At 39.8% G+C, this 18,577-nt stretch overlaps 1 protein-coding gene across 1 annotated transcript in view; it reads left to right on the top strand.

Moving 5' to 3' along the window:
* The window catches only part of FMR1NB (FMR1 neighbor), a 40,581-nt gene that overhangs the window by 3,032 nt on the left and 18,972 nt on the right, over positions 1-18,577 (top strand). The window contains exon 2 of the mRNA XM_045471226.1: positions 17,729-17,848. Within this exon, the coding sequence (XP_045327182.1) occupies positions 17,729-17,848 (120 nt within the window). The remainder of the gene's footprint in view (positions 1-17,728; positions 17,849-18,577) is intronic.

Below are 18,577 nucleotides of genomic sequence, written 5' to 3' on the forward strand. Positions count from 1 at the left end.
CTAAAAGCTTTCTCTTCATCACCGCAGTTCACAAATGTCTTCCCTCCATCATTATAGCTCAAAAATTCTTCTCAACTTTAAATCAAGGTCCTTTCATTCTTCACCTCCCCACAGACTTTTCTTGGCTCACCTTACAGGCCTCCTCTTCCCTCATTCAAAAGCTGGTCTTCTTTATCTCACAAAGCCCTTTACTTCTCTCATACAAGGTCTTCGCTCCCTCCCCTCCCTTTGAAAATACCTTCATTCACATTGTCCTCTCTCTAACTTACCTTCAAAAGCCCTTCCTTCCCTCAGTCAAAATCCTTCTTTTACCTCCTCATTTACCCTCCTCCAGGCCTTCTTCACTCACTGTCCTCTTAGATGCCTCTTTCAGCCCTCCAAAGCCTTCCCCCGCATCTCCCCACTCACAGGTTTCTCCTCCTTCTCCACTCAAAGGCACTGTCTCCCTCTTCCCCAAAGTCTTCTTTTCCTTCATTTTACTCCGTGGTCTTGCTGCCTCACTCTCCTCGCTGAAAGTCTTTCTCAGTTCCTTCTCCAAATATTTCTTGCCCCCACTCAAATACTTTTCCTTTCCCCACAGCCTCTCTCCTTAGCTCCAAGTTGGCCTTCTCAAAAGGGCCTTCTCTACCTTACCTCCTGTGGCCTGCCCTCCCTCCCAACTCCCTCACAGTGGTATTCTGTCTCCTCATCTGTACAAAGGCCTTGGCTTTTCCACAGTCTTTCTCCCTCTCTCAAGCCCCAGCCTCAAGCCCAAAGCCCTTCTACCATCCCCACCTCTAATCTCAATGACTTCTCTCTCCCTGCCTGCTCCAGTGCCTTCCATCCCCCCAGCCAATGTTCTCCCACAGTCAAAGAAGGAGGCAAAAATTGGGCAGGGGCATTGTAAGTAAATGGAACAAAGGCTTCTGTATACTATGTCATAAAGTTGTGGGTTTATAACTTTTGGTGAAGGATGAAATTCAAAGTTAAATAATGTATATCCTGTGCATTCTTTTATCAGCTATTTTACATAAGTTAGGAAAATATGATTTCTGTTCTTTGACAAATATCTTAAGATACTTTTTAAATGATTGCTTGCAAATCATATTACTTCAAATTATTCATTTTTCCTACTATTCATCTAAAGTACCAAAGTATTTCTGAATTACTTTTACTGTATTTGTAAATGTTAGTTACAAATACATTTGAGAGCCTTACAAACTGAGGGCTTTTTCATTCTCTGAAAAAGAAAGTTAAAAAACAAAACTATAAATTGTACATCATTTTTTTCTTAGTCCATGAGTTCTTCATTTTCTGTTTCTATTTTGAGTAGAACTCTTACAAAAAAAGAATACTGTTATTCAGTGTGATTTCTTTATTTCCATGGGGACTTTTTCCAATATAGGTTTAACATGTTTTCTCCTAAAATAATCCATGATTCATTCTTTATATTGTCAGATTTCCCAGATTCTGAGGAGATGATCTATGACTAGATGGATTAAGTATCATTTTGCATTTTAAATGATTTAACTTAATTAATGTAACTAAATGCACTGTGTTATGGGTGGAATTGTGTCCCTTCCTTCCATAAAAAAAAGTTGGAATTTTAACCCCAAGTAACTGAGAATGTGACCTTTTTAGAGAAGAGGTCTTTATAGAGTTAATCAAGTTAAAATGAAGTGAGCACTAATCCAATAGGACTGGTAGGTATCCTTATGAAAAAGGGGATATCTGGACACAGAGTTAGACATTCATAGAGGGAAAGACCAAATGAATAAACACAGAAAGAAGATAGGCATCTACAAGCCAAGGAGAGAGGCTTTTTCTTCCATGCCTCAGAAGTAACCAGTCCTATTGACATCTTAATTTTGGACTTTTAGCCACCAAAACCGTGAGATAATAGGTTTCTGTTGTTTTAAGCCACCTAGTTTGTGGTGCTTTGTTTCAACAACCCTAGCAAACTAATAAACACGGAAGGGTAAAATAATTTGGCCATAGGCTGGAGTTTAATGGTGAAAGCAGGGCATATGATCCTAGAGCTAAAATTTCCCTTCTCCTTTCTAGACAGACCCTTGTGAGTTCTCTTAGATTTAATGCCACAAATGGAAATTGAAGTTGAGGGACTTGAGGTAGCTCAAGTCTGGGATACCTCCAGTTTTGTATTGTCATTTGGGCTCCCAAGCCACTTTGCTTTTCAGGTTATATTTATGTAGAAGGCATATAGGCTAGTGGCATACAGGATGAGGAGACTAGCGGATTCGGGACTGGGAGTTTGATCCCCTCTTCCCCCACCAACTCTCTGTAACCTATTGGATCAGTCCTCACTGCACATCTTTTTCAGGGAGATTAAAAAAAAAAAAAAGATTGACTAATAGGTGGTATTTTCAGAATGCTTTAGCTCCATGGACAAAACCATGGGACTGGTTTCTGTATTATATTAGAATACTTCATTTATCTGCTATCCTTGGGGAGTGAATGAGGCAGTGCACATTGAGAGAGGGTCTGGCTACTGGCCACGTACCTCATTAAGCACCAAGCTTGCTCTTGCCTTAGCCATTTGTGTACGTGGTGTGGTTGGAGGAGCTCTGAACTAAGAGCTAGGAGACCCAAGTGGTCTTGATTCTGACGTTGACTTGCTGTGTGACCTTTGATGAATCACTTTTCCTCTTTAGGTTTCAGTTACCCTGTCTAAAAACTGAGATTTCACTAGATCAATGTTTCTCCTGCCTCAGTCATTTGTATAACACCTGCACAGCTCTTGGTTATCTTAACGTTACCAGTTTTTCATATTTTTTCAAACTGCCTCACTTTTTTACATAAATATATTTTATTTATTTAGTTAGTTAGTTTTAAATATATTTATTTTAAAAGGACACACTAACTGTGTAGCACAATTATAATGGAAAGCTGGTCATATTTGCTATTAAGAGAATTATTTATAAAAATAAATATCCTGAAAACAAGATAATGTTATTAAATTTAAAATTATAACCAATAAAAATAAACAAAGGCATATAACAACATATTTACTCATTTAAAATTTTTTTTTTCAGTTTATTTATTTTTGGGACAGAGAGAGAGAGACAGAGCATGAACGGGGGAGGGGCAGAGAGAGAGGGAGACACAGAATCGGAAACAGGCTCCAGGCTCTGAGCTGTCAGCACAGAGCCCGATGCGGGGCTCGAACTCCCGGACCGCGAGATCGTGACCTGGCTGAAGTCGGACGCTTAACCGACTGCGCCACCCAGGCGCCCCATATTTACTCATTTTACATTGTACTAAGCACTTTATTTATGACTTCATTTAATCCTTCTAATCCTTCAAAATAAATAGTATCCCCATTTTGCAGATGAATAAACTGAAGCATAGAGAGGTTTACTGACTTGAAGCTCACCAGCTAGTATGTGGCAGTGCCAGAATGCAAATTCAGGTCGAGGCCAAAGCCCAGAAAGACTGCAGCATAGGTAGACCCTCTACTTACTAAAGTCCCAGCAGAATCTTCTCCAGCGTGATACCATTAGCCATCAATATGTCATTAGCCACTGCTCCCATTCTGTCTCCTCATCTGTAAGGAGACCAGTTCCTCATCTGAGAGACCTCCCTGCAGAGCAGAGCTGGCAACATAATCTACATAATGAAAAGGTGGGATCCCTTGTTCAAAATGTATTACACATTTCAGGAACATCGAACCAAGAGTAGGGTCCTTCTAAGAGCCAGACTGTAGATTACACAGGTCTCATAGCCATAGAGCCTGCAGCTTTGAGTTTGTTCGTTTTCTGAAATGTAGTTAGATTTTCAGTCTTTTATTTTATTTATTTATTTATTTATTTATTTTTATTATATGAAATTTATTGTCAAATTGGTTTCCATACAACACCCAGTGCTCATCCCAAAATGTGCCCTCCTCAATACCCATCACCCACCCTCTCCTCCCTCCCACCCCCCATCAACCCTCAGTTTGTTCTCAGTTTTTTTTTTTTATTATATGAAATTTATTGTCAAATTGGTTTCCATACAACACCCAGTGCTCATCCCAAAAGGTGCCCTCCTCAATACCCATCACCCACCCTCTCCTCCCTCCCACCCCCCATCAACCCTCAGTTTGTTCTCAGTTTTTAACAGTCTCTTATGCTTTGGCTCTCTCCCACTCTAACCTCTTTTTTTTTTTTCTTTTTTCCTCCCCCTCCCCCATGGGTTCCTGTTAAGTTTCTCAGGATCCACATAAGAGTGAAACCATATGGTATCTGTCTTTCTCTGTATGGCTTATTTCACTTAGCATCACACTCTCCAGTTCCATCCACGTTGCTACAAAAGGCCATATTTCATTTTTTCTCATTGCCACGTAGTATTCCATTGTGTATATAAACCACAATTTCTTTATCCATTCATCAATTGATGGACATTTAGGCTCTTTCCATAATTTGGCTATTGTCGAGAGTGCTGCTATGAACATTGGGGTACAAGTGCCCCTATGCATCAGTACTCCTGTATCCCTTGGATAAATTCCTAGCAGTGCTATTGCTGGGTCATAGGGTAGGTCTATTTTTAATTTTCTGAGGAACCTCCACACTGCTTTCCAGAGCGGCTGCGCCAATTTGCATTCCCACCAACAGTGCAAGAGGGTTCCCGTTTCTCCACATCCTCGCCAGCATCTATAGTCTCCTGATTTGTTCGTTTTGGCCACTCTGACTGGCGTGAGGTGATACCTGAGTGTGGTTTTGATTTGTATTTCCCTGATAAGGAGCGACGCTGAACATCTTTTCATGTGCCTGTTGGCCATCCGGATGTCTTCTTTAGAGAAGTGTCTATTCATGTTTTCTGCCCATTTCTTCACTGGGTTATTTGTTTTTCGGGTGTGGAGTTTGGTGAGCTCTTTATAGATTTTGGATACTAGCCCTTTGTCCGATATGCCATTTGCAAATATCTTTTCCCATTCCGTTGGTTGCCTTTTAGTTTTGTTGGTTGTTTCCTTTGCTGTGCAGAAGCTTTTTATCTTCATAAGGTCCCAGTAATTCACTTTTGCTTTTAATTCCCTTGCCTTTGGGGATGTATCGAGTAAGAGATTGCTACGGCTGAGGTCAGAGAGGTCTTTTCCTGCTTTCTCCTCTAAGGTTTTGATGGTTTCCTGTCTCACATTCAGGTCCTTTATCCATTTCGAGTTTATTTTTGTGAATGGTGTGAGAAAGTGGTCTAGTTTCAACCTTCTGCATGTTGCTGTCCAGTTCTCCCAGCACCATTTGTTAAAGAGGCTGTCTTTTTTCCATTGGATGTTCTTTCCTGCTTTGTCAAAGATGAGTTGGCCATACGTTTGTGGGTCTAGTTCTGGGGTTTCTATTCTATTCCATTGGTCTATGTGTCTGTTTTTGTGCCAATACCATGCTGTCTTGATGATGACAGCTTTGTAGTAGAGGCTAAAGTCTGGGATTGTGATGCCTCCTGCTTTGGTCTTCTTCTTCAAAATTCCTTTGGCTATTCGGGGCCTTTTGTGGTTCCATATGAATTTTAGGATTGCTTGTTCTAGTTTCGAGAAGAATGCTGGTGCAATTTTGATTGGGATTGCATTGAATGTGTAGATAGCTTTGGGTAGTATTGACATTTTGACAATATTTATTTTTCCAATCCATGAGCAGGGAATGTCTTTCCATTTCTTTAAATCTTCTTCAATTACCTTCATAAGCTTTCTATAGTTTTCAGCATACAGATCTTTTACATCTTTGGTTAGATTTATTCCTAGGTATTTTATGCTTCTTGGTGCAATTGTGAATGGGATCAGTTTCTTTATTTGTCTTTCTGTTGCTTCATTGTTAGTGTATAAGAATGCAACTGATTTCTGTACATTGATTTTGTATCCTGCAACTTTGCTGAATTCATGTATCAATTCTAGCAGACTTTTGGTGGAGTCTATCGGATTTTCCATGTATAATATCATGTCATCTGCAAAAAGCGAAAGCTTGATTTCATCTTTGCCAATTTTGATGCCTTTGATTTCCTTTTGTTGTCTGATTGCTGATGCTAGAACTTCCAGCACTATGTTAAACAACAGCGGTGAGAGTGGGCATCCCTGTCGTGTTCCTGATCTCAGGGAAAAAGCTCTCAGTTTTTCCCCGTTGAGGATGATGTTAGCTGTGGGCTTTTCATAAATGGCTTTTATGATCTTTAAGTATGTTCCTTCTATCCCGACTTTCTCAAGGGTTTTTATTAAGAAACGGTGCTGGATTTTGTCAAAGGCCTTTTCTGCATCGATTGACAGGATCATATGGTTCTTCTCTTTTTTTTTGTTAATGTGATGTATCACGTTGATTGATTTGTGAATGTTGAACCAGCCCTGCATCCCAGGAATGAATCCCACTTGATCATGGTGAATAATTCTTTTTATATGCCGTTGAATTCGATTTGCTAGTATCTTATTGAGAATTTTTGCATCCATATTCATCAGGGATATTGGCCGGTAGTTCTCTTTTTTTACTGGGTCTCTGTCTGGTTTAGGAATCAAAGTAATACTGGCTTCATAGAATGAGTCTGGAAGTTTTCCTTCCCTTTCTGTTTCTTGGAATAGCTTGAGAAGGATAGGTATTATCTCTGCTTTAAACATCTGGTAGAACTCCCCTGGGAAGCCATCTGGTCCTGGACTCTTATTTGTTGGGAGATTTTTGATAACCGATTCAATTTCTTTGCTGGTTATGGGTCTGTTCAAGCTTTCTATTTCCTCCTGATTGAGTTTTGGAAGAGTGTGGGTGTTCAGGAATTTGTCCATTTCTTCCAGGTTGTCCAATTTGTTGGCATATAATTTTTCATAGTATTCCCTGATAATTGTTTGTATCTCTGATGGATTGGTTGTAATAATTCCATTTTCATTCATGATTTTATCTATTTGGGTCATCTCCCTTTTCTTTTTGAGAAGCCTGGCTAGAGGTTTGTCAATTTTGTTTATTTTTCAAAAAACCAACTCTTGGTTTCGTTGATCTGCTCTGCAGTTTTTTTAGACTCTATATTGTTTATTTCTGCTCTGATCTTTATTATTTCTCTTCTTCTGCTGGGTTTGGGGTGTCTTTGCTGTTCTGCTTCCATTTCTTTTAGGTGTGCTGTTAGATTTTGTATTTGGGATTTTTCTTGTTTCTTGAGATAGGCCTGGATTGCAATGTATTTTCCTCTCAGGACTGCCTTCGCTGCGTCCCAAAGCGTTTGGATTGTTGTAGTTTCATTTTCGTTTGTTTCCATATATTTTTTAATTTCTTCTCTAATTGCCTGGTTGACCCACTCATTCGTTAGTAGGGTGTTCTTTAACCTCCATGCTTTTGGAGGTTTTCCAGACTTTTTTCTGTGGTTGATTTCAAGCTTCATAGCATTGTGGTCTGAAAGTATGCATGGTATAATTTCAATTCTGGTAAACTTATGAAGGGCTGTTTTGTGACCCAGTATATGATCTATCTTGGAGAATGTTCCATGTGCACTCGAGAAGAAAGTGTATTCTGTTGCTTTGGGATGCAGAGTTCTAAATATATCTGTCAAGTCCATCTGATCCAATGTCTCATTCAGGGCCCTTGTTTCTTTACTGACCGTGTGTCTAGATGATCTATCCATTTCTGTAAGTGGGGTGTTAAAGTCCCCTGCAATTACCACATTCTTATCAATAAGGTTGCTTATGTTTATGAGTAGTTGTTTTATATATTTGGGGGCTCCGGTATTCGGCGCATAGACATTTATAATTGTTAGCTCTTCCTGATGAATAGACCCTGTAACTATTATATAATGTCCTTCTTCATCTCTTGTTACAGCCTTTAATTTAAAGTCTAGTTTGTCTGATATAAGTATGGCTACTCCAGCTTTCTTTTGGCTTCCAGTAGCATGATAAATAGTTCTCCATCCCCTCACTCTCAATCTAAAGGTGTCCTCAGGTCTAAAATGAGTCTCTTGTAGACAGCAAATAGATGGGTCTTGTTTTTTTATCCATTCTGATACCCTATGTCTTTTGGTTGGCGCATTTAATCCATTTACATTCAGTGTTATTATAGAAAGATACGGGTTTAGAGTCATTGTGATGTCTGTATGTTTTATGCTTGTAGTGTTGTCTCTGGTACTTTGTCTCACAGGGTCCCCCTTAGGATCTCTTGTAGGGCTGGTTTAGTGGTGACAAATTCCTTCAGTTTTTGTTTGTTTGGGAAGACCTTTATCTCTCCTTCTATTCTAAATGACAGACTTGCTGGATAAAGGATTCTCGGCTGCATATTTTTTCTGTCTGGCACACTGAAAATCTCGTGCCAACTCTTTCTGGCCTGCCAAGTTTCAAAAGAGAGATCAGTCACGAGTCTTATAGGTCTCCCTTTATATGTGAGGGCACGTTTACCCCTTGCTGCTTTCAGAATTTTCTCTTTATCCTTGTATTTTGCCAGTTTCACTATGATATGTCGTGCAGAACATCGATTCAGGTTCCGTCTGAAGGGAGTTCTCTGTGCCTCTTGGATTTCAATGCCTTTTTCCTTCCCCAGTTCAGGGAAGTTCTCAGCTATAATTTCTTCAAGTACCCCTTCAGCACCTTTCCCTCTCTCTTCCTCCTCTGGGATACCAATTATGCGTATATTATTTCTTTTTAGTGTATCACTTAGTTCTCTAATTTTCCCCTCATACTCCTGGATTTTTTTATCTCTCTTTTTCTCAGCTTCCTCTTTTTCCATAACTTTATCTTCTAGTTCACCTATTCTCTCCTCTGCCTCTTCAATCCGAGCTGTGGTGGTTTCCATTTTGTTGTGCATTTCATTTAAAGCGTTTTTTCAGCTCCTCGTGACTGTTCCTTAGTCCCTTGATCTCTGTAGCAAGAGATTCTCTGCTGTCCTCTATACTGTTTTCAAGCCCAGTGATTAATTTTATGACTATTATTCTAAATTCACTTTCTGTTATATTATTTAAATCCTTTTTGATCAGCTCATTAGCTGTTGTTATTTCCTGGAGATTCTTCTGAGGGGAATTCTTCCGCTTGGTCATTTTGGATAGTCCCTGGCGTGGTGAGGACCTGCAGGGCACTTCCCCTGTGCTGTGGTGTATAACTGGAGTTGGTGGGCGGAGTCGCAGTCAGACCTGATGTCTGCCCCCGGCCCACCGCTGGGGCCACAGTCAGACTGGTGTGTGCCTTCTCTTCCCCTCTCCTAGGGGCGGGATTCACTGTGGGGTGGCGTGGCCCGTCTGGGCTACTTGCACACTGCCAGGCTTGTGATGCTGGGGATCTGGTGTATTAGCTGGGGTGGGTAGGCGAGGTGCACAGGGGCAGGAGGGGCAGGCTTAGCTCGCTTCTCCTTAGGTGATCCACTTCAGGAGGGGCCCTGTGGCAGCGGGAGGGAGTCAGATCCGCTGCCGGAGGTTTGGCTCCTCCGCAGAAGCACAGAGTTGGGTGTTTGCGCGGAGCGAGCAAGTTCCCTGGCAGGAACTGGTTCTCTTTGGGATTTTGGCTGGGGGATGGGCGGGGGAGATGGCGCTGGTGAGCGCCTTTGTTCCCCACCAAACTGAGCTCTGTCGTCCGGGGGCTCAGCAGCTCTCCCTCCCTTTGTCCTCCAGCCTTCCCGCTTTCCGAGCAGAGCTGTTAACTTAGGACCTCCCAGACGCTAAGTCGCGCTTGCTGTCGGAACACAGTCCGTCAGGCCCCTCCGCTTTTGCCCGCCAGACTCGGGGGCTCTGCTTGGCCGGCGAGCCGCCCCTCCGCCCCGGCTCCCTCCCGCCAGTCCGTGGAGCGCGCACCGCCTTGCCGCCCTTCCTACCCTCTTCCGTGGGCCTCTTGTCTGCGCTTGGCTCTGGCGACTCCGTTCTGCTAATCCTCTGGCGGTTTTCTGGGTTATTTAGGCAGGTGTAGGTGGAATCTAAGTGATCAGCAGGACGCGCGGTAAGCCCAGCGTCCTCCTACGCCGCCATCTTCCCCAATCTCCCAGTCTTTTATTTTTTAACGGGAAAATTAAAAATAAAATTCTTTGTGACTGGGAAACATAATTGGTTCTTTACCATTTCTTGCTGCCATTTAAGGAAACTGGCTCCTAATCTTTTGTTTGCTGAGCATGTTAGTGAATGTACAGATGCAAATTCGAGGCAGAGAGGATGGAATTATTCTGCATATGAAAAGCAATTCAGGACGGGGAAAGAGTCTGGAGCCTAATAGGGTGGAAAGGAAGATCTGAGAAGACTTGGGTGAGGGCTGATGGGAGATTTTGGAGAGAGAAAAGGACAGTTGAGTTGCTCCCAGGGATGAAAGAACAGAGATGTTAAGGGGGATTTTATAAAGGTTTACCATGCAGTGAGTTATGTCAACCTTGTTTGGTGTCATGGTAGTTTTGATATGCTAGTCATATGGAAAGACAGAGAGAGAGACACACACAATCGTATGTATTTCTTTCTACACTTTTAAAATAAATACATAAATAGTAAAAATAAATACATCCATAAATATACAACTGTGTTCCTCCTAAAATCAACGCATGTAATGCTGTTGGTATGGGATATACTGCTCAAAGCAACTTGTAAATAATTGTCTTTCAGAGTAGGGAAGAAACCAGTGGTAGAGGGCAGGTTAAACATGCTGCAGAATCTTGGTTCAGGCTGCCACTGATGGTGCCTACCTGCGTAAATGTTTAATTGCTTCCTCTATTTCAAATGCCCGTTGAAATGACTAAGAGATCTATAATGGTTGAAAACCAAGGGAACCAAGAAGGATGCCATCTGCCATCAATATGCCAGAAATTTGGAGGGATTTTTGAAAGATAGAGAGGAGGCCAGGCCAAATACTACTGAGAAAAGTTGCAGCATCCTTCGTTTCACGTCAGGCTAAGGCCAAGCTTGTCTGGTAGGAGCTGGAGGCTAGGGTACTTTGAGTTGGGGATAATCTCTGTCCTGGAGGGACTCCAGAAAGCACACCACCTGTAGAAGATAACCTAGAGTGGAGACTCAGGCCACAGTATGCTATTACTGCCAGCCAACACTTTCTTCAGATGATGCTGGGACAGTCAGTTGGGGAAGGGGAGCGCCAAGTGAACAAATGGCGGTGTCTGGCCCTGTCAGAGCCGCTTGGGATTGTAGTTCCTTTCCTATATGGTGTAGGACAATGAGCCCTCTACTCTGTTGAAGTATGCCTGGCAATACTAATCTCATTTTTTGTACCCTGTGCTGGAAGCACTCTTCCAAGACCTTTGTGTGCCCAGCTTCTTCTAATCCTTTTTTTAAGCTTAAATATTATCTCAGCTAGGCCATCCTCTAGTTAAAGTAGGTCCCCTACCTTATACTGTATTGATACGACTTTCTTTGTAGCACTCACTGCAATTTGTAATTATTTAATTTGTTAGTTTACTTATTTTTTGCCTGTTTTCTCCACAGTACTTTAAGCCCCATGAGGGCAGGGTTCTTTTTTTTTCTCCTTTTTTTTTTTTTAATATGAAATTTATTGTCAAAATTGGTTTCCATACAACACCCAGTACTCATCCCAACAGGTGCCCTCCTCAATACCCATCACCCCCCCCTTGCCCCCCCCCCAGTCAACCCTCAGATTGTTCTCAGTTTTTCAGAGTCTCTTATGGTTTGGCTCCCTCCCTAACTTTTTTTTTCCATCCCCTCCCCCATGGTTTTCTGTTAAGTTTCAAGGGCAGGGTTCTTATCTGATTTGTTCACTAATGTATCCTCCAAACCTAGAATATAGTAGGCATTAAATGTGTATCTATTGAATGAGTAGGAGTTAGGAAAAACAAACAGAACAAAATCGGTTATTTTACATATTGTTAAGATGTGTAATATACAGTGAAGATAAAACTGTCATGAATGAACGTTTATACATAGTGTTAAAATACATAAAACAGATGGTTTTAGAAATTCAAGAAGAAATGGACAGAACCACAATTGTGGTGGGAGACTGTAATACATATCTTTTAGTCCTAGAAAAAAAAATAAGGATATTGAGCATTTGAATAATACACTGTAACTTGATTTAACATGTATAATAAAGTTCATATTCATATAATAAGGTTCATATCATAAAAAAGTACCCTACAGGCTGAGAATACTTACTCAAGTGTATGTGTATGCAAATTGCTCTCATTAAAATGAGAAAGAGAATATTATCATTGATGTAAAGGAGATTTAAAAATTATAAGTGAATATTCCTGTAATTCCATCCTAATAATAATTTTGTAAGTGAATGATTTCCTAGGAAAATAAAAATCTAGGGGCGCCTGGGTGGCGCAGTCGGTTAAGCGTCCGACTTCAGCCAGGTCACGATCTCCCAGTCCATGGGTTCGAGCCCCGCATCGGGCTCTGGGCTGATGGCTCAGAGCCTGGAGCCTGTTTCCGATTCTGTGTCTCCCTCTCTCTCTGCCCCTCCCCCGTTCATGCTCTGTCTCTCTCTGTCCCAAAAATAAATAAAAACGTTGAGAAAAAAAAAATTAAAAAAAAAAATCTAAATTGGCTCATGAGCACAAAGAAGTGAAATGTTATTAAGGTACTATTCCCTCCACAAAATACAGTCAGACTATTTATGGATGAGTTTTCACAAACTTTTAGTGGATCAAATATTTCCTATGCTGTTTAAATAATTTCAGTATAGAAAAAAGATGGGAAGCTTCCCATATTATTTTATGAAGTGAATATAAACCCCATGCCAAATCCTACATAGATAGCACAAAAGGAAAGGCAGACACACTTTACTTAGGAATGTTGATCCACAAATCCTACATAAAGCATTAGCATTTGTGGGCTTTATTTCAGGAATGCAAGAATATTTTTTTTTCTGTTCAGAATTTTTAATTTAATTTTTTAAAATTTACATCCAAATTAGTTAGCATATAGTGCAACAATGATTTCAGGAGTAGATTCCTTAATGCCCCTGACCCATTTAGCCCATCCCCCCTCCCACAACCTCTCCAGGAACCCTCTGTTCTCCATATATAAGAGTCTGTTATGTGTTGTCCCCCTCCCTGTTTTTAGATTATTTTTGTTTCCCTTCCCTTATGTTCATCTGTTTTGGATCTTAAAGTCCTCATATGAGTGAAGTCATACAATATTTGTCTTTCTCTGACTGAATAATTTCGCTTAGCATAATACCCTCCAGTTCCATCCATGTAGTTGCAAATGGCAAGATTTCATTCTTTTTGATTGCCGAGTAGTACTCCATTGTATATATATACCACATCTTCTTTATCCATTCATCCATCCATGGACATTTGGGCTCTTTCCATACTTTGGCTATTGTTGGTAGTGCTGCCATAAACATGGGGGTGCATGTGTCCCTTCAAAACAGCACACCTGTATCCCTTGGATAAATGCCTAGTAGTGCAATTGCTGGGTCGTAGGGTAGTTCTATTTTTAGTTTTTTGAGGAACCTCCATACTGTTTTCCAGAGTGGCTGCACCAGCTTGCATTCCCACCAACAATGCAAAAGAGATCCTCTTTCTCCACATCCTCGCCAACATCTGTTGTTGCCTGATTTGTTAATGTTAGCCATTCTGTCAGGTGTAAGGTGGCATCTCATTGTGGTTATGATTTGTATTTCCCTGATGATGAGTGATGTGGAGCATTTTTTCATGTGTCGGTTGGCCACCTGGATGTCTTCTTTGGAGAAGTGTCTATTCATGTCTTTTGCCCATTCCTTCACTGGATTATTTGTTTTTTGGGTGTTGAGTTTGATAAGTTCTTTATAGATTTTGGATACTAACCCTTTATTGGATACGTCATTTGCAAATACATCCTCCCATTCTGTCAGTTGCCTTTTAGTTTTGTTGATTGTTCCCTTCAGCGTGTAGAAGATTTTTGTTTTGATGAGGTCCCAATAGTTCATTTTTGCTTTTGTTTCCCTTGCCTCCAGAGACGTGTTGAGTAAGGAGTTGCAGCAGCTGAGGTCTAAGAGGTTTTTGTCTGCTTTCTTCTCTAGGATTTTGATGGCTTCCTGTCTTATGTTTAGGTCTTTCATCCATTTTGAGTTTATTTTTGTGTATGGTGTAAGAAAGTGGTCCAGGTTCATTCTTCTGCATGTCACTGTCCGGTTTTCCCAGCACTGCTTGCTGAAGAGACTGTCTTTATTCCAATGGATATTCTTTCCTGCTTTGTCAAAGATTAGTTGGCCATACGTTTGTGGGTCCATTTCTGGGTTCTCGATTCTGTTCCATTGATCTGAGTGTCTGTTCTTGTGCCAGTACCATACTGTCTTGATGATTACAGCTTTGTAGTATAGCTTGACGTCCCGGATTGTGATACCTCCTGCTTTGGTTTTCTTTTTCAAGATTGCTTTGGCTATTCGGGGTCTTTTCTGGTCCCATACAAATTTTAGGATTATTTGTTCTAGTTCTCTGAAGAATGCTGGTGTTATTTTGATAGGGATTGCATTGAATATGTAGACTGCTTTGGGTAGTATCAACATTTTAACAATATTTGTTCTTCCTGTCCAAGACCATGGAATCTTTTCCCATTTTTTTGTGTCTTCTTCAATTTCTTTCATAAGCTTTCTATAGTTTTCAGTGTATAGATTTTTCACCTCTTTGGTTGGATTTATTCCTAGGTATTTTATGGTTTTTGGTGCAATTGCAAATTGGATCAATTCCTTGATTTCTCTTTCTGTTGCTTCATTATTGGTGAATAGGAATGCAACTTATTTCTGTGCATTGATTTTATATCCTGCAACTTTGCTGAATTCATGAATCTAGCAGTTTTTTGGTGGAATATTTTGGGTTTTCCATATAGAGTATCATGTCATCTGTGAAGAGTGAAAGTTTGACCCCTTCTGGCCGATTTGGATGCCTTTTATTTCTTTGTGTTGTCTGATTGTGGAGGCTAAGACTTCCAATACTGTGGTGAGTAACAGTGGCGAGAGTGGACATCCCTGTCTTGTTCCTGACCTTAGGGGGAAAGCTTTCAGTTTTTCCCCATTGAGGATGATATTAGCATTGGGTCATTCATATGTGGCTTTTATGATCTTGAGGTATGATCCTTCAATCCCTACTTTCTTGAGGGTTTTTATCAAGAAAGAATGTTATATTTTGTCAAATGCTTTCTCTGCATCTATTGAGAGGATCATATGGTTCTTGTCCTTTCTTTTATTGATGTGATGAATCATGTTAATTGTTTTGCACATATTGAACCAGCCCTGCATCCCGTATAAATCCCATTTCGTCATGGTGAATAATTTTTTTAATGTATTGTTTGATCCTGTTGGCTAATGTCTTGTTGAGGATTTTTGCATCGGTGTTCATCAGGGAAATTGGTCTATACTTCTCCTTTTTAGTGGGGTCTCTGTCTGGTTTTGGAAGGAATGCAAGAATATTTTAATATTGGGAGATATATTAATATTTAACAATTAATAGTCAGGGGGAAATATAGTGGCAGTAAGTATTAAAAACATTTAATAAAGTCCCACTTCCATTCTTAGTTTTTTTTTTTAACATTTATTTATTTTTGAGAGAGAGAGAGAGAGAGAGACAGAGCGTAAGCAGGGGAGGAGCAGAGAGAGAGGGAGACACAGAATCCAAAGCAGGCTCCAGGCTGTGAGCTGTCAGCACAGACCCTGTCGCGGGGCTTGAAATCATGGACCTTGAGATCATGACCTGAGCCGAAGTCGGACCCTTAACCGACTGAGCCACCCTGGCACCCCACCCCCCGCCTTTTAAAAAAATTTTGTTTTACATTAAAAAAAATTTTCCCCACTTCCGTTCTTGAATAAAAATGAAAAAAAAAAAGAGAAAATTTGTAGTAAACTAGGACTAGAGCAATGTACCCTTAATTTCATAAAAAATATCTATCCTAAGCTAGCAGCCAAAATTATACTTAATGATGAAACACTAGTGCTTTCACATTAAGGTCAGGATCAACTGTAGTATGCCCATTATCATAGCGTTTTTTTTTCTCACCATGGTTTCAGAAGTTCTAGGCAATGCAGTGAGAGAAAAAAAAGAAATGAGCTGTTAGTATTGGAAAGAAAGGAGGCAAAACCATCTATATTTAGTGATAATATGATTATGAAGAAATGAAATGAACTTTCATTTTGAGAGAGAAGGAGAAGAGAGAGAGTGTGTGTGCACATGCAAGAGCAGAGGAATGGCAGAGAGAGAGGGCGAGAGAGAATCCCAAGCAGGCTCTGTGCTGTCACATTTGACATGGGGCTCAGTCTCACGAATGTGAGGTCATGGGCTGATCCAAAATCAAGAGTTAGAGGCTTACCTGACTGAGCCACCCAGGCACCTTGGAAATCTTAGAATTTAGAATGTTTTTCTAAACATGACCTGAAAGGCAGAAATGGTAAAGGAAGAGACTGATAGATTTGATCACATAAAACATTTAAAAATTTTGAACTTCCCAAAACATCATAAAAAATATAAATGTAGCTGATGACCTTGAAAAATATTTTTAACATATGTGGCAGACTGAAGGTAAATTTCTCTACCATACAACCAATTTATGGAAGATGTAAGCTCACCAATAACTTAAAGGTGCAAATTAAACCAAAGGAATACCATTATTTTGGCCATCAAACTGGCAAAGAACAACAAAAAGTCTAGAGTGCAAGAATATTGGTACTTGCCTGCACTACTGGTAGAAGTGTACCTTGGGGCAGCCTTGCTGGAGGGTAGTGTGGCCAAGATCAAGAGCCATTCCCTACCAATTTATCCTAAGGAAATTTTCATAGCTGTTTGCAAATATATGGTTCCAATGATAATCATTGCAGTTTTCTTTCTGTTTCTTGTTTTGATTCTTGAAGTATAATTGACATACAACATTATATTAGTTTTAGGTGTACAAGATAATGATGGGATATTTGTGTATATTGCAGAATGATCACGGTAACTATAGTTAGCATCTATCATCAGACATAGTTACAAAATGTTTTTTTCTTGTGATGAAAACTTTTAAGATCTACTTTCTTAGCAACTTTATGAAATACAGTTTTATTACCTGTAGTAAGCATGCTGTACATTTCATCCCCAGGACTTATTTATTTTGTAACTGGAAGTTTGTGCCTTTAATTCCCTTAATCCATTTCACCTACCCCCACTGCCTGCCTCTGGCAACTGCCAGTCTCTTCTTTGTATCTATGAGTTCTATGCAGTGTTCTTTATAATATGAATATCTTGTGAATAACAAATGTCTTTCTATGGGGAGATGGTTAATTCAGTTGTAATAGAGCCACATAATGGAATACTGTGAAATTATTAAAGATAGTGTTGACAAATATTGAATAATATGGACAGATCCATGCTATGTGAACAAAGATAGATATACTTTCCTCTTATATAGGAAGGAATCGTGCAAAGAAAACTAAATGCAGTTTCTTTGAGGTATTGAGGAAGAAGGAAAGGAAAGTTTTACATTGTCCAAGGCCTTGATTTTTATCAGTAAATAAAGAAGGCAACACATATGCCAAGAGTTTCTGTGATGGGGTCTGATTTAGTTGGGATACATACTGTTTCCAAGTTGTTAATTGATAGGGCCTCTGAATATCAATGCTGTTTGTCAGAGGCAACTTCACTATTGTAATTTAGTTTACAGCACAGCAATGGGATGTGTTGGTAGATGGCTTAAGAATGTTAAAATTAATTAATTTTTTAATTAATTTTTTAAATTTAATACTTAGTTTTTCAGTTTCACAGCAGAATCACATTCTGATTATTAATAGTACCTAAGCTGTTATGAGATTTAAGTATAATATCTTAGCTCTTAGGCTTTCCATAGTTAATTTAAGCAAAAGATAGTTACTGTTAAAGGACCATATATGTTGGGATTAATAATTTCACTTTTTCTTAAGGGTCCTCAAATTCTGTGTCTTCAAGTGAATATAATGTGTGGAGCAGTGAAAATGCTGATGGACAAACTCCAGAAAAAACTTCTGCATGGGAAGCTCTGTTCAATTTTTTCTTTCCAACAAGTAAGTTCTTTTTTTTCCCCTCCCAGTGTCCTCATTTTGTAAAGAGTAGTTAAATGGTTAGGAGGCAGTGTGGTCTATTGGCAATGGAGTGAGATAGACCTGGGTTTTAATCCTGACTCAGCCCTTTGCCGTAGGCAAGATAGCATCTGTGAACCTCAGTGTCCTCAGCTTTAATGAAAATATTTACCGCAAAGAATTGTGAGGATGACCTGAGACAGTATTTTTAAGACATTTCATAAGTGCAGGTTACTCTTTATAGAAATACTTTTCCTTCACAAATATCTAAACCTTACACAACTTACCTTAATGGCATTGCCTGAAATTTAGTCACTGACCCAGTATTGTGAAATTAATGCCTTCTATATCATTAATCAGGGTACTGTGTGGCTCTGATGTTACGGAATATACCAGATGTTTTCCCATCTGTTTTAATGATAAAAAGTTCAGGTTTCAAGTCACATCATCTTTTTGTGATTCTGTATATAATGTGTTTATCAAGCACATGATGACCCCTGAGAATTATTAACCACAAATAAACATGTTTCATTTTCTGCAGCATGTGGTACCCTTTCAAGGAGAAGCTTCAAATAAATTGACATATGTGAATTACAAAGATGAAGCTTTTATTAAAAATCATGTGGAATTTATTCTAACAGAATTTGATATACATATGTAAGCACAAAATTATATCCGTTTGTTTAATTTCAGATTCTGCCACTGAATTCTTCT

The sequence above is a fragment of the Leopardus geoffroyi genome, chromosome X (genome assembly GCF_018350155.1).
Source record: "Leopardus geoffroyi isolate Oge1 chromosome X, O.geoffroyi_Oge1_pat1.0, whole genome shotgun sequence".
NCBI classification, from domain to species: domain Eukaryota; kingdom Metazoa; phylum Chordata; class Mammalia; order Carnivora; family Felidae; genus Leopardus; species Leopardus geoffroyi.